This window comes from Cyprinodon tularosa, unplaced genomic scaffold, assembly GCF_016077235.1.
Source record: "Cyprinodon tularosa strain WSP-4 unplaced genomic scaffold, ASM1607723v1 ctg155, whole genome shotgun sequence".
NCBI lineage: Eukaryota > Metazoa > Chordata > Actinopteri > Cyprinodontiformes > Cyprinodontidae > Cyprinodon > Cyprinodon tularosa.
This window is the reverse complement of record NW_024038386.1, coordinates 531,710-547,726: the sequence shown is the minus strand read 5'-3', so window position 1 is coordinate 547,726 and position 16,017 is coordinate 531,710. Positions and strand designations below refer to the sequence as shown.

At 40.1% G+C, this 16,017-nt stretch overlaps 1 protein-coding gene across 1 annotated transcript in view; it reads right to left on the bottom strand.

The window, feature by feature from the left end:
- The window catches only part of LOC119780114 (plexin-A1-like), a 241,063-nt gene that overhangs the window by 105,288 nt on the left and 119,758 nt on the right, over positions 1-16,017 (bottom strand). The window contains exons 6-9 of the mRNA XM_038280016.1: positions 12,631-12,754; positions 10,949-11,102; positions 9,359-9,458; positions 758-872 (exon numbers count right to left, since the gene is read on the bottom strand). Coding sequence (XP_038135944.1) covers positions 758-872; positions 9,359-9,458; positions 10,949-11,102; positions 12,631-12,754 — 493 coding nt within the window. The remainder of the gene's footprint in view (positions 1-757; positions 873-9,358; positions 9,459-10,948; positions 11,103-12,630; positions 12,755-16,017) is intronic.

Below are 16,017 nucleotides of genomic sequence, written 5' to 3'. Positions count from 1 at the left end.
TTTTAGCATGCCTGTGTTTAGGATTCAGCAACAGCTTCAGTTGAGAGATGAGATAAAGAAGAAAGCAATAAGTTATAAGGCTGAGCAATTAATAAAGGCCAGTTATTGGGCCTGGCTTGACAAGTGATGGAGCTTTAATCTGCCGGTAGATAACAGAGAGCTGAACCAGAAGCAGAAAGAGTCAGGGATGAATAACGTTTTGTGTGTTTAAGGCCCAAGACTGATAAAGCTCAGGTGTGACCGTCAGACACTGGGGAGTTTAGAATTGAATGATGCTATAACACTGGTTGATGTTGGAAAACTTTGCACCCGTCTATGCAGGTTGGTGTCCAGCCCTGCATGTAATACAGCACTTTACAAATGCTTGCTATGCCTTACATGACGCCTGCAGTCGCTGCCACTTGGCACGATTAATATTAGCTTTTATGCTAATGCAGCATTTGGCTTTGTAAGAACAAGGCGGTATTTCCAACAGAAAGTCATTCATCCCAACCTGTTTACGGCCTTATGGGCCACGACAGAATTATTGCTGCACAGTACACAAGCTTTTGTCACTGTGCCAAAAGCCAATATTACACATACAGACAGCTGACACCCAGCAGGATGATGGGAGGAAACCCCGAGGCACACAGGATGAGGGAGACGTGTGCAGATGAACTATCCAAGCTCACGTTGCTATAACTGCAGTTATGTGCATTGATTGTGAACAGAATTTGGAATAAATGGCACTTTAGTCAAGTATTTTTAGGCTTCTTACCTCAGAATGGTTGACACGTCCTTCCTGGAAAGAGCAATCATAGGCATTCTGGGTGCACATGTGGCGGTACTTGCACCAATGGCATGGGAAGGAGCCATTCACACAGGATAGGCAGCTGTAACAAAGATTAAAGGAGATCATGGATGGATGCAGATAGCAAAGTGCGCTACTTTTTTTTGACAGCTCAAAACATACTGATAAATCTTCTCAAGGTGTTTTTGTATTTTTTTTTGTTCAAAGATAACTGTCCATCTTTAAAGAAATATGGCAGGTGGCAAAAATAAGGGATTATTAAGGTATTTTTCTCTGCTTTCGACCAACCCATGAAATGTTCTCTTTTCCCATCCATTTCTAAACCTTAAAACCTGCCTGAACTTCCCTCTCATCGCTTCCCTTCATCACTTCCAGCTTGCTTGATTTTCCCTTTGCCTTCACCACCCGACTCTGCATATTGTTGCTCTCCTGTTACAATTTCTATCCACTAAGCTGTGAACCTTCCCTTATCTTTCCCCATCTCCACTTCTCTATTTGCTCACATCCATTTGCTTTGTCCCCCTCGTTCTTTCTCTAAAGCTCCCTTTCATCCGTGGGGCTAAGAGCCCTCCACCGTTTTTAATTCCCCTACTTTGGCAGAGGCCAGGTGCTGATAGACTGACAGAAAGAGAAAGACGAAAGAAAGGGGAGAGGCGAAAAGAGAGGACATCAAAAAGCAGGTGGATTCCCCTTACAGGGGTGTATATGCCAGGTATCGTGAGAGAGAGGGGAGGGGGGACTTTCTCGTGGGAGAGAGATGAAACATAATCTAGGATATCAGACGATGATTATGGATCTATATGTGCTCTCTCATATCTAAAGAAAACTCGTACAATAGAGTCACAGAGGTTTATGTATGCAGTATATCAAATGAGCGGAGATATATTCTTAGTCTGCAGCTAATAAAATAATGACTTGTTAGCAAATAAAACTGCTTCATGTTAATGGAAAGCATACTAAAGGGCAAGGCTCTCTCTTCAATTTTACCATTTCATCTCTGTGCTTTATTTAGCAAGGGATTTGTGTCAGCACATGCTTTATTGGGCTAACAGTGAAATAGTGCATTTAATAAAGATAACATAGTAAGCAGGTTGCTTTCTATTCCACCATATCTGCCAAGTGTAAATTTGTGAGGATCTCTCTGGGTTGAAAAAAGCACACTCACCCTCCTGACAAGCTCTCCAGTGTGTTTTAACCCTGTGTAAAATGCCAGCTTTCCTTTTCCTTATCCGCATGAAAAATGAGGGCTTTAACTCTTGAGCTTTGAGATGGAACCCACGTATGAATCCATCAAACCCTGACGTGGATTCATTTGGATCAATTAGGGCCGCTCGTTTGTTAGGTGCACACTTTAAGTAATCATTTCCAGCCCAGAAACCCCCTCCTTTTGAACAAGATCAGAGGCTGGAGCTTAATTCAATCCCACTGCCGCTTTAATTGACCGATTTAGCATTGTGCTGACAGAAGCTGTCCATTTAGAATAAAAGATGTGCAGGTAAGGAAATAACAGGCCTCTTAATACCACACAAGAGCAAAGAGGAGATTTGTCAATGTTGCCAACAAATGGAGGGGAAGCGATTAGGCTACGCCGGGTTAGCATGCAGTGCTCAGATTTAGAGAGGAGAGCTGGGATTTTGGTCCAGTTGAGAAACGGTAGATGGCTGGTCAATACAGAAACAAATGGGAACATTAGCAGGGATGTTCCAACCAAAATCAAACACCACATTATTTTTCGACAATGGAAAATTTGCCCCAGGGCTTGTTATCCATTATTATACAGCTATTGGCTCTTCTTCCTAAAAAAAATAAAGTTAAATGACATGATCACGTAGCTGAGTGTCCATTTGGAGGTAACTATAATGGACAATACGAAAGATGGACAGTTTCACCATACAACAAACAAGATCAGTACCGATAGAAAGGCAGTACTACGTTTCACAGCGATGATGTAGCAAATCAGCTTAAACCACAACGAGCTCTGATTTGTTTAAATATGCCGTTTTGGTATCATTAGGGTTTTAGTTATTTAAGACGAATGCAGATTTACATTTACACTGCACAATGAACGCAGTTACTTTAAACCGTTCATTTGGATTCTGGATTAAAATGGCAAACCTCCTGGTCCTGCTGCAGCTGGGGAGACACGTGGACACTCCCTTCCAAGAGAGTCCAAGAGGTTTCATTAACAATAGAAAACATCTTGAAACTTGTCAATAGTCGTTTTTTTAAAGAAAGTATGAAAAGTCTGAAAATATAGTGATTACCACGGTAGCCAAGTTTATTTAGCTTAAGCACTTACCGCAATTTTCATTATAACACACTTGTTACACATTCTTTTTTTTAAATGATCCAAAAGTGAATTTTTTCTGCTTTCTTGCAATAAAAATGTGATGCAAATTTTGGGCAAACTCTTAAAAACTAAAAATAAAGAAAAACAAAAGAAAATGCGAATTTGACGCGTTTCATATCCATTGCAGCTCATTAACGAGGCCATGCAAAGCGTTATCTGTTCATACGTTGAAGTTGGCAACACTGCTTTTGAGCAGCATGCAGTGTTACACCTATAGATAATACTGGAGCAAAACTAATCAGCAAAACATCCAAGTTAGCTGGGCTCATTGTGATGCTTGTTAACACAAACAATCACAACTCTGAATGTAAAGGAGCCTGGCTCAGGGGGATCAGCGTTCATCAAAACACACTTCAACACCAACTTAACAGCAGGTGACTCAAATCAAACAGCGAACAATACAAAGTACAGTTAGCGGCCCACATCAGTCATCACATCTGCAGCATTAGCCTGATAACAACCATTTTCATCCGACTTACATCTTTTATTCATGTCAAATCAAGCTTGTTAGTGTAGCGGTGAGTTTAAAATAATGAGAAAAATACCAGCAGGTGACTGCCTGTGTTGCTTTTCACTTTTAGAAGAATGACTTCTGAAATAAAAGACCGTTCCATTAAGAGTCCAATCGGAAGCCCGGCGGCAGAAACCCCCCACAGCCCACTCTTCGATTGCGGGGCTCCTTGTCACGCATTGCCGTCGCATTTCAAAGTCTCTATTACAGCCATGGTGCAGCCCTCATCAGAGAAAAAAGCCCTCCCAGCTCCATTGGAGTGAATGCGACACCTTTTATCAAGGGCGGGTTCCATTTTTCAGACCCCCACAGCATAGCCTTATTGCCTCTTCATGTCCTTTCCCATTGCCTGCAGCCAGTCTGAGGCTTTGAGCAGCTGGAGACATGCTCCCTTTGTGCCCACGCTCATAATGTTAATTTAAGCTTTTCATATTCAGATGCTAATTGAGACATACTAGCATCGTTTCTTCAAGGCCAAACACAATAGACGGATTCTCTGCTAAGGTGTCTGCTTGGTCAGTTTGGAAGGCAAAATGCAAACTGTCCTTCCAGTCAGACACACTTGACTCTCCAGCATATGGCAAAATGACTTATTTATTGGATACTTTTCATTTCAAAGGCAAGGGGTTGAATTATTTAATTCTCCTAAGGAACTAGCTATCAATTGCATTATTTGACAAAGGTAAGAAAAAAAGGGACCCGATATTCCTGCACCAAATGGCATTATTGCATGTATGAGTTGAGCTTGGATGAAAATTAATAGTTCTCATAGCCTTTTCAGCTCATCTTTTCTAATACCTTTGTACCAAAGGGAGTTTGAGTCTAGGAGGACGCTAAATCACACAGAATGAGAAATGATCCGCTTCAAATCAAACTGACCACAGCATGAATAGGCACTCCATATGGCCTCATCCTTACACTTAAGTTTTAAACTATTTCCAGTATCTACGTCTTTATTAAACACAGAGATGTAGAGTTAGAAAAAAAAGAAAGCATATGGAAATATTTAATTAAGCAGTAATCATGGCCGTGGGTGATTTTCTGTTTCAATCTCAGCAACCCTTAAACTTACGCTCTTGGGATTCTAATTAGATTAATACAAGTATGCAAATTTATGGCTTTTTTTTTTTTCTGGCAACGGGGCCTAGATGTAATCTGTTGAGTAAATAAGGAGGAGGGGGATTGCGTATGAGGAAAAATGCACCGCAAAAAACAGGGACAATGGGCAGAGGATAACTTCTTTTCAGTGTCAAACTATGGCAAGCTGTTAACATATTTGAATCTGTTTATTTAAAGTCCTTTTATGTGATGCAAGAGCAAGTGCTCGAAAAGCTGTGCAACAACATCCATCCACTGAGATATCTAAAAAGATTGGTGGTTGGGATTTATTTATGGTTGAGAAACAAATCTAGTTCCACTACTTTCATCCTCCCATCTTTTCAGTGGCTGTAGTGAGCCTGCTTGTTGCTGCAGATCTTCTCAAACCTGGGTTGCAGTGTCACAACTGTCCATTATGCTCAGTCAAGCAAGCGCTGTTTTTTTTTTTTTTTTCTTCATTCATCCATACCGCTTCCCGCGCCCCCCCTGCAATGGCATTGCGCCCCCCCTAGGGGGCGCGCCCCACACTTTGGGAACCACTGATTTAGACTAACTTAATATTCTGTCAGGCCTCATTTTGGTCCAATTACTGCAACAATGCGCCATGGCATGGAGGCGATAAGCCAGTGGTTCTACAGAGGGAGGTGTAATGGAAGTTCAGGTTGATGTCATAGCTGCCTCCCTTTCATCTGCATTGTTAGGGCTGGTGTTTCTCTTATTCTTTTTGATTTCATAGATTCCGTATAGGCTACAGGTCGATAATGATAATGATTTGAAACAGCCCCCTGAACAACCAACTCCTTTATGGCTTAGCCGTGTTTATGGAGGATCTCAATGTTTTCTGGACTCCTATGTATTCAGCAGCCTTCCCTGTATCTCTGTAGCCTTCTAACTCACACCGAGACACAAGGCTCAGGAAACCTTGGCAGGGATTTCAACAAAATTAGCCGATTGGACTTCTGAAACACTTAAAGCTACAGTGTGTAACTTTTAGCGACATCTAGCGGTCAGACTGCAGACTGCAGCAACATGAACATCTCCCCCCCACCGCTTCTCCCCCCCCAACAGTACGGCGAGTGTTACGGGACAAAATGTCTTCCACGACGTCCGCATCACCTACCTTCTCAAGTGATGAGGTTTGTTTACATAGATAATTTTACAGATAGTATTTCATTAGTCTGTGTAGGGTATAGATTTCATGTAGACTTAAGATAATAAATATACCCGTTATTTTTTCTACATCGTTGTGACATTTTGGCGATCTCGCAATCGCTAGTTTGTTGCCTCTGCGCTGCCGTAGCGCAAAGATGTCTGCCTCCATGGCTGCGAGACCCGCTCCTATGTAATTATAAATAACGAATTCTAAGGCAACGCAAATATTAAGGTTAAGAGGCTGAGCTCATAGGTGATGATAAATAACATAGTTATGTATAATATATTACATTTCTGACTGTATATCCCAGTAATTATTACACACTGTAGCTTTAATTCAGGGTTTTAATTATGCACAACACATAATCATTAAATCACAATAAATACAAGCTTGAAGTAATTTAATATGCATCATGAATCTGTATATTCATGTTTTCCTTTCTGAAATAAGTGACCAACAAAAGAAAAACCTTTACTATAGAATCATCACAACAGCAGCAAACAGATTCATTATTTCCATATAATACAAATAAGCGCAACTGCAATGCCAAATAGTGACATTGTAGTGACATTCCCACTATTTTTGTAGCAGAAGGAATAACTTTTGCTTTTGTGGTTCAATAAAAGCAATTAGATGATGTTAAGCACTTATGGTTAACATTTCTGCATTATTAACCTCATATTATCCCTAAAGGCTGATAAATTATGAGCCTCTCCTATTGACTGATTACATTTTGACAATTTTTTCAGTTATAAAGACCATTTTAAATCCTTTCATGCAGAGTTTTCAGTATTTAATTATAATTAATTTAAGTGTAAGCCGAGCGCAGTTAGGAACAACATGTGGTTCTCAAAACAAGGTGGAGCATGTGGCTGAGCGGGCATTGCGTCAATGACTTTACCATTCTGATCTGATAGGAGTCCACACCTGGAAGGCCTCTGAATGTACGCAGGACAGACTATCAGCTCAAACTGGGATTCTTATCTCTACATCTCACTTCACCAGCAGAGTTATTGGAGAAGATGCGACGTGACCGATCAGTAACTTCATTAAATGCCTCCATTACATCACTAAGAGGTTGTATTAGATCAGTGCAGGGAGTGGATATTATCAGAGTTCATTGGGGGAATATCTTCTAATGGACAGCTCTCATTGCTGCATTTTTTTCCTTTATTTCTTTGTTGTTACAGAGAATTTAAGGCACGTCAGCAAAACATGCAGTGCAACTGGATTTCTTTATGTGCTTTTTATTTGAAACCGTTGAGCATAAACAAACATAGAGAGAGCTGCTCTAGATGGAGCAAACGGACTGAGGTCCTCATGGGAGATAATTTAACTATGATCCGACACCGTAAACCACCACACCCTTAACCAGCTGAGCTAATCATCTTTCTGAGGCAAAGGATTTGTCTGCAAGAGCAGGGAAGTGGGGCGAATGGGTTAAAGGTCACAATAACAGATTAGGTGTCTAAGACATCCAGCGTCGGTTAAGTGACACAGTGGGGAAAGGTGTGGCTGTGCATGCTTGTTTCTATGACGCTGTGTGTTTGTTGGCAATCCTCGAAGGAGGCTCATCCAGCTTCCAGGGGAAGCCAGAGCGGAGCCCTGCCTGCACCCGAGGGGCCTCTGAGCCATCTGCTGCCCCAAGGCTAATACCCCAGCAGACGTTTCTGCCTACCGAGGATGAGCCACAGATCGACGGGAGGGATGGTATCGTGTGGGGTGGGGTCGAAGAGCTAGAGGATTCGTTTACCACGGGGTGCATCATGGTCAACTAAGAGCTAAAGCAGGGGAGCAGCTGTATGGTAGATCTTCAATGAGGGGGTGTAAACAAGCAAAGGTTTATTTAAAAACAACGTTTTATTAACAAGTAATGAGCGTTGAAGCAATTACATTTGTAATGTAATTGCAAGCTTTAAAAAGCTAAATGCATTTTTCTAAGGTAAAAAATGAGATTAGATTGTGTTACAGGGAGGAATTACAATCGACCACAGTGTAATGAATAAATCATCAATGAATCATTGCAGTGCGGTGTGGCTTATGATAAAAAGCGTTTGGTTTCCATCTTGAAACCCAAATGTTTGTCATGTACGGCACATTTGATTTTTCACTTTGAATGTAACTCTAGCCTCTGGTGGAGGTTAAAAAGGTGGAATAGATTTATGTGAGTGTGTGTTTCTGTTTTGGCATCAGAGTGAGGACCATTTCTCCGATTTCACTATGGAACTGAGGACCACTGGACATTTTGCTGGTCCTAATATTCTTTTGTTACCAGTTAGGTTTTAGACGAAGGTCTTACTTGAGTTTAGGTTAACGATAGATAGTCACTAGTTATTGTTTGGTTTAAGTTAACTGTAAAGGTTAGGGCTTAGAAAGGGATACAAATGAATGGAAAATCAATGGAATGGTCCTCACTAGATGTACAAAAACAAAGAACGTTTTAGTGTGTGTGAATGTTCATGTATGTGTTTCATGAAGTGTGACATGAGAAAGCCCATAGGGAGACTGCAGAAAGAAACATCTCAGAAGAAGTAGGAGAAAAAACTAAATGCATCTATTTTTTCGTCTTACAGCCACTAACCTTAATAAGGACAGAAGGACAAACAAGGGTGACTGAAATGTTAGAAAACAAATACTGTCTTTCAAATGCTTCTAAATTCTTAAACTTTTGCTGACTTTACTTTATATTGCGCCCACATTAAAATAGGGAATACTTTAATTTATTACAAATGGATACAAAATAATTAGAGATGACCAAAGGAGGGAAAGAAAGAAAGGAAAAACTAGAGTGAGAGAGGGAGGTAGGAGATAAGGGAAAATGGATACAGTGAAAGAAGGGTTTAGGATACGAGGAAGGAAACGAGGATACAAGCAAGAAAGTAACAAATGACCAATAAAAAGGAATGACGAAAAGAGTGAAGACTGATAATATATACACGCTTTCACGTCTTATTTTCTCTTTTAACACTTTTTCAAACTACGAAGGAAACCTTCCAAGATGACCTGATTAGTAAATAAAATCCTGAATCCTGAATTATTCTGTCAGAGATTTGCCACAGGTCATGAGGGAACACACCCAGTATGTAAAAAGGAGTACCGTAATCTAGTAAATGGCTTATATGCTAAATGTCATGCATCTGGAAGCAAATAATGCACATCACTCCACCCCCATGGTGGTGGCAGCATCATGCCGTGGGTGAAGTTTTTCTTCAACAGGGACAGGGAAGATGATCAAAGTGAATGGGAGGAGGACAGATTATTTCCCTTCTGATCTATTTCATCTAAACTGACTGAACTTTAGCTTTTTTGTTTGTTTTTGCAATGAATTTTCTTTACATTTTTTATACATGAAACATCCTTCCACTTGAAAACTGAACTGAAGCAGTTACATTAAATCAAATGAAAGTGAGCATCATCTATGTTGTTTGTTAAAACTATTCCAACATTCTCACTTACGATTGGTGGACACTGCAGTTGTAGAAGACAAAGTCAACGCTGGCAAACTTTTTGCCCGTCTCCTTGGACTTAAGGTAGAGCTTCACCACCCGCTTGTCCCCTGCATGGCATTCAAAAGAGAATATATCAGAACTTGCTCACGATCTTTAATATGCCTTTCAAGTTCCAGTAAGTCTTAACTTTAACCACTAAAACAGTCACATAATTATGTGAGATTAAATGTAAAAATAATTTTTATACAATTTCAGAACTGATCCAGTACATCACTTTTACATTTCTGATGTTTGACCTTAAAGAATAATACACAGACACAGTAGCATAGCAACACACTTCCCATTTCTCCACAGTAGGGCGACTTTATAAATAGCACTCTCAATCAGCATTTGCATGCCAGCAATGAGGAGCAGCCATAATGGGACATAATGGGCTGAACATCTTCTGAGTTGTCTCTTTAAAGAGTCACCAAGCGCATTCTGACGGTACTTTAGTCCTTTGAATATGAATATGATGCAAGACTTCTATGGGTGTGACAAAATTGGACATGAAGCCAGTGAATAATTTCCTAACATATAGGATATTTCTAACTGTGATGGTAAACAACTCTACGGTTGGTGCTTTGAAAAGAAGTTACCAAGAAAATATGGCCATTTAGATACAAAGAAAGCCAAACTGAAACTGACATTAAGAATTCAAAGAAGCACTTCTATTTTCAGTACATGAACATGGGATGCATGTTCTGCTGGAGACAGGACAGCATGGTGGTAGTGAATAGATTTAAATAACATCAGCTGTGTTTGCTTTTCATGTCAATTCAAAGCGCCAAAGACCTTTAAAGGAAAATCTAAATAAAAACTGTGATTAGACGACGAGGCCTCGGTAGAGATGCTCTCAGATATGGTCTGATGACTGAAGCTGGACTTCACAGGTGATCAGCCAGTTAGAAATGGACTTGTCTGATCTTTGCATCAAAAGCATCCAACCAAAGCCCAACCACTACACTCTTTGGTGTAGAAGTTAGTAAAGTACTGATGGGAGGACACAAAGTTTGCCTCTTTCACTATTAACACCTTCAAAGTAAAGTTGGAGGAATCACAGCAATGAAAGAAGACATTCAGAATCAAGCTGTCTTTCTGACCTGAAGTGACATGAGTGGGATTTATTAACACAGAGAGAGAGCAATACTTTCAAAAGATAACAGAAAGGCTGATCTAAGCAAAACAAGCATTGCCTCGTTTTACCCTTTTGAACATGCTAGACATCGAAATGTTGCAGCCTTTGTGTAATCTTAGCATTAAGACAAGGATTACTACCGTTTTAGTAGCACTAGCCTTAGTGGCTAAAATTACATACACACGTGTGATGCTGTCTCTATTCCTGCTTTAATATTTTAGCTTACTAAATGGTTAAAAAATATTCTAAACCCAGTTGTGACTTTTTTTTTTTTTTTTTTATTCGGCATTACTAAAAACAATGACCCACAAATGAAAGCAGATATCCCGGACATTTCTACACGTCTATGACCACACGCTGGCTACTACGGTGACCTCACTACCCCATGACTTCACACTCATCGACGTTTCAAGTCCCGACCTTTGTTCCTGGTGATGGGGGCGATGTCCCTCGCAGAAGGAGACAAGCAATAGATGTGTCCACCCTGAATTCGTCCCTCTGTCTCCACGTAGTCCTCGAAGGAGCAGTTAACCCCCACTGACAGATCGGGCACATTACGAGCCTGGAGGACCAGCTATGGAGAGAGCACGAGACGATCAACGCAAGATCAATGGAAGGACATGGTGTAACATGGATTGTTATAAGATATGACATGGGGGGGTTAATGGGAGTTGTGGAGAAGGGGAGCAAGGCTTGGGTGTGGGTATGCATCATAGGAAAAAGGAATAAAGGAGGGAGAGCTTGGGTGAATGGGTGTGTGTGTGGAGGTTAATGCGTACGTGTTAATGGGCAGACTGAAAGCAATCACTCAAACCTACATGGTTACATTAAGGAGGCTTTGACAGAATGGGGGCTCTTCTATACAGACGGTCTCTGTAGTCTTTCATTTAATAAAGAAAGGGAAAAGTCAGCAACTTATCTAGCCTGCCATAAACTTGGTCCTTCTTAAATGTTTTAGAACAGGAATGGCAGGAATCATTTAGTTAATAAATACACTAGTAGCCAAAATATTTTGAAGCAGGCTTTTATTTTGAAAAACCGCCATTGCCTTTAAAATAACGTTCCATATTAATCTCCACTTTAAAGTTAGCTGTTATGTCCCTTTGGATCTGATTGGAAGCCTTTTCTTACTCAAAATCTTTTTCTAGTATTTAAAAAATACTAGAGAACCGACTAAATGGTTAAGGCTTAGCAGTAGGGATGTTCTGATGCAAGTTACTAATTCAGACTTAAATGAAACAGTTGAATTTCAAAATGAAAGCTGCAGAAAGTGCCTTTAATTTCTGACAGAAGGAGAATTCAGTAAAGTCATTCCTATTCGCTTCAGTCATTTAAGAAAAAATTCATTATGAGAGCGTGGATCAATAGGGAGCGATAGCTAACATAAACAGATTGTCATTGTCTAAATGGCCACCATCTATAAACCCTCTTGGCTAAATCAGCATAGCAATCAGATCAAAAACAAAATAAAATGCATCACACCTTTAAACATCATATTTGCACTACATGCCAAATTTTTCAAATCCCTTTAAATAAAACTCAACTCAAAGCTCTACTGCATTTGCACCATTTTCTTCTGATTAATGCTGCACTTTATAAATGGAAATGTTCATTTCACTGTTCTAAGCTGCTCATTCACTGTCAAAAAGCTGTATGCATTGAAATGTTGTTTTGTATACAACCTATGTATACAAAATGACAAAGTTTGTCTAAGCATGTCTAAGATTCCTTGTGAGACTATGGATGTGACTGATGTCTCAAGTCTTTAGAGCATGAATCCAAGTTGTGTTTTTAGCCTTTGTTTTTGTCACAAAGTTGAAATCAAGTCTAAATATGAAACCTGTGTTCTCATGTTTGGTTGCAGGCAACATTTTTCAACAAACCCAGCATCGAAACATCAGCAGGGTTGATTTAAACATCCAGCTTAAAAAAAGAAAAATAATACCTCATCTAAAAGAAAAATTAAACAATGAGAATCACCACCTTGTTCACTAACATGAACCTTTCATTAGAACAGAGTGCTGTTCTAAAATCCAAGGGAAACTCTTGATGGTTAAAACATAAACACAGCTGGGATACAGGCCAGGAGAATGCATACATACCTGAACTTCAGACATGGTGACAGATATATTTCTTGGCTGAACTGTAAGCTCCACGCACTCTCTCTGGTCAGATGCAAACCTCTGGGGCTCGGTTGCTCGTTCACAACGGTCCTTACGAGAACATCTGGGAAGCAGCACCAAGGTGAGGAAAGGAAGGTGAGAAGAGAGGAAGCAAAGGAAATGGAAGGTAATGAAGAGGAATGAGGGAGGATTGGGGAGGACAAAGAGGATTTTAATACTGTTAAATAAAAACGTTATTAATACAAACATGCAGCCAAAATATAATACAAAAAAACACAAACACCATAAGGCTTTTCACGATCATCCTATTTCCTGTATAAAAACTGCTAAGGTGCAAAAACCTCTTTTTACTTTTGAGGTCAATCTTAATCAAACTTCTCTGGAGACATACGGGCAATCTCCAACGTTACTATGGACCGATAAAAAGCAATTCCAGCAAGCCCCACATGAGCCGCGCTCCACCTTCGCCTGCCTTATTACAATCCAACTGATCGTGCTAAAAATCAGCATAGACCTCAGGTTTTTGTGGCAGCCTTGCTATTAGCTATTCATGATGCATTCACTTCACCTATGTGCTAACAACAACTGGTCCCAGCAGTAAGAAGAAAGTGCTGATGCGGCGCTCTGCAAGGCCTTAACAACATGACAGAGGCAGAAAAAAAATGCTAACTGCCTGCTCCTTACAGCAGCTCCCGACGTTCCCTCATTTAGTTAGCTTTCGCTCACGCTCAGAGGGGAAAACGCTGTCGCCAACCACTCCCCTGGGAATCCCTGACACACACACACACACATACATAGCAGAGCTCTGCTAAGTTATGGACAGGTTTTCTCATTATGAACCCCTTTTTCCTTTTACTGCTCCTGCGATGGTGGCCATGTAACATCTTAAAGGAAGTCTGCAGTATTGTCTGGAAACACCTGCATCTGTGAGGGAAACATCGTCAACACGGCAGCTCTTAACAAATAGCTGGAAGCACCAGACAGCTAAAACAAAACAATTTTACCCATTTATATTTTGTCAAAGTAAGAAGTTTGGACAAATTATGGAACATGAACAAGCTGACTTAGAGACACAAGGTTAACATGAGCCGAAAAGGAAGGTTGTAACTAGTTAAAGTCTGTGATGATGATGCTGTGTGCGCCTCCAGGAAAGAGAGGATGGGGATAAATGCTGTAAGTTTAATCATTAACACGAGACATGGTTTTAAGACAAGCGTTTGAGGCTACCCAAATAGTGTTTAACACTGTCAGAAAACAGTGAAACTGGTAATATACCTTAAGGAGTCCCGTGCACTTTTTGTCAATTCATTCTTTTTTCACATTTACACAGCAAATCATAAAAATGTATATGTTAGGTCAAAAAACAAACATGCATTGTTGAAGACTGTAAGGAAAAACATAAAACTAATGAAATTATTAAAACTTTGGCGAGCATTTGTTTTTATTCTCTTTTAATATGATTCCACTGATCATAATCTAGCGGTTCAATTAGTCTCATTCTTATTCCCCAGATTCCACATCATCCGTTCCGCTCCGCTCTGTCCCGCCCACGTACATCGAGCCTGTCAGGTCAAGATGCGTAATTGTAATCCCACCAAACAGTCAAAAGAACGTCGAGAAGATCCAGTTTGTCAAATTGAAACATGGTAACGACGGATCGGTAACTACAAATTAGAGCATAATTCTTATATATTCCCAAAAACTGAGACCGTTTGTTTAAATTATTGGATGCAAACTATTTTAATATACCAGGAAGGAGATTTCTCAACTCGATCAAAGTATTTATTTTATAGCATGAGGCCTAAAAGTTTAATCAAATCCAGTCGCAACAACTTCCAAGAACGCATCTCACAACTTCAAAACAAACAGAGGCCTGGATGAAGAGATGCTGAGTTTGGAAGTAGAGAACAAACCATTTTTGTATGATCCTAATTATCCCCAACACAAAGACCCACAACAAAAATTTAATGTTTGGATAAAAACATGCAGATTGATGCTGATGGTGGGTTTTAATTTTGTCATATTAAATTATACGATTATTACTGCAAGTTTTGCTCCTTTGAATATAATAATAATATTGTGCATGCTCTTTTTGAGCTCCAAGGAAGTTGGAGCAGATCAGGATGGGAGGAACCGCGGAGGCTGTCGTTGGAGGATGTGGAATTTCAGTGTAAGAAGTGTAAACTCTGGAGGAGCTGCAGAGATTCACAGCTTATTATCTGTTGAAAGCTCAATTATTAACCACACACGTCTCTACTCTGCCTTTTAAAAAGCAGCGGCAAGAGGAGGTGAATAACGACAGAAAGCTGTAAAAAGTCCCAATAAAATCAGCCATGGAGTAAGACAACCATTCTGCAGATAACCAGTAATGCAAGACCATGTTTACAAAAGCCCTGTCTAGGACTGCACCTGAAATCAATTCAGTCTTGAAGTTGGTCGTTCAGAGACTCTTTTCATCTACTCTCACTGATACTGAGTAACTCTTCAAGAAGGGCATTATAACAGGTTCAATGTAGATCACTTCCATTTTCCTCCCACTTACTGTTACAGTAGCAGACATTGAATATTTTGCTTTCATTGTGACAAACAATCTGTGCATCTAAATACTTTTGCAAAACCTCATCAGCGTTATTGCATGTGTCACGCTATATTTAGCAAACCTGCAGGAGCAGAAGTCCAATTAGTAAGTCCAATTTCCAGCCTTACAGTGAAATATTGAAGCAAAACAGGACGTAACAAATCCCAAAATAACACCTAAGGTGAAGCACTGCAGGTGTGCTAAACTGTGTTCACACCAGGAAAAATAAACCCAGCAAAGGAAAACAAAGGTGTCAGAGAGAAGGCCAAGCTGTGATTTTATTTCTGCGTCAACAACAGATTTACACAGCTGACAGATTTACGGGGTTTTATTCTCTTAGAGGAACATTTAAAAGGGCGTTAACAAAAAACTGTCAGTTTTGTTCAATTTAATAGGATTTTAGAAAAAAAAAAAAAATTATTAAATATCAATGACTAAAAACTGACAGTAATACTTTTTTTTTTAAACCTGACTCATTCAGGTAAACACCTCTTGGGATCTCCAGAGATCTGCCAAGTCTCCTCAGAGGTGCACACATCCACCCTTTTTTGAAGTCAGGGTAAAGTCTGCAAGTCGTTTATCATAGTGACGAGTCCCAGCATATGGATCCTGAACTCTAACGTTATTTATTTCACAGAAACAATGTGACAAGCAGCTGCAGACCACCTGTTGCAGACCTCCTGTGGGGTTTTGGGAGCGGGGGTCCGTACCGTTAACTAGCTATTGATAAAATCATGGGACTTCTGACATTTTTTTGTCACAAATGTTTGCTGCTGGTTAGAAAAGGT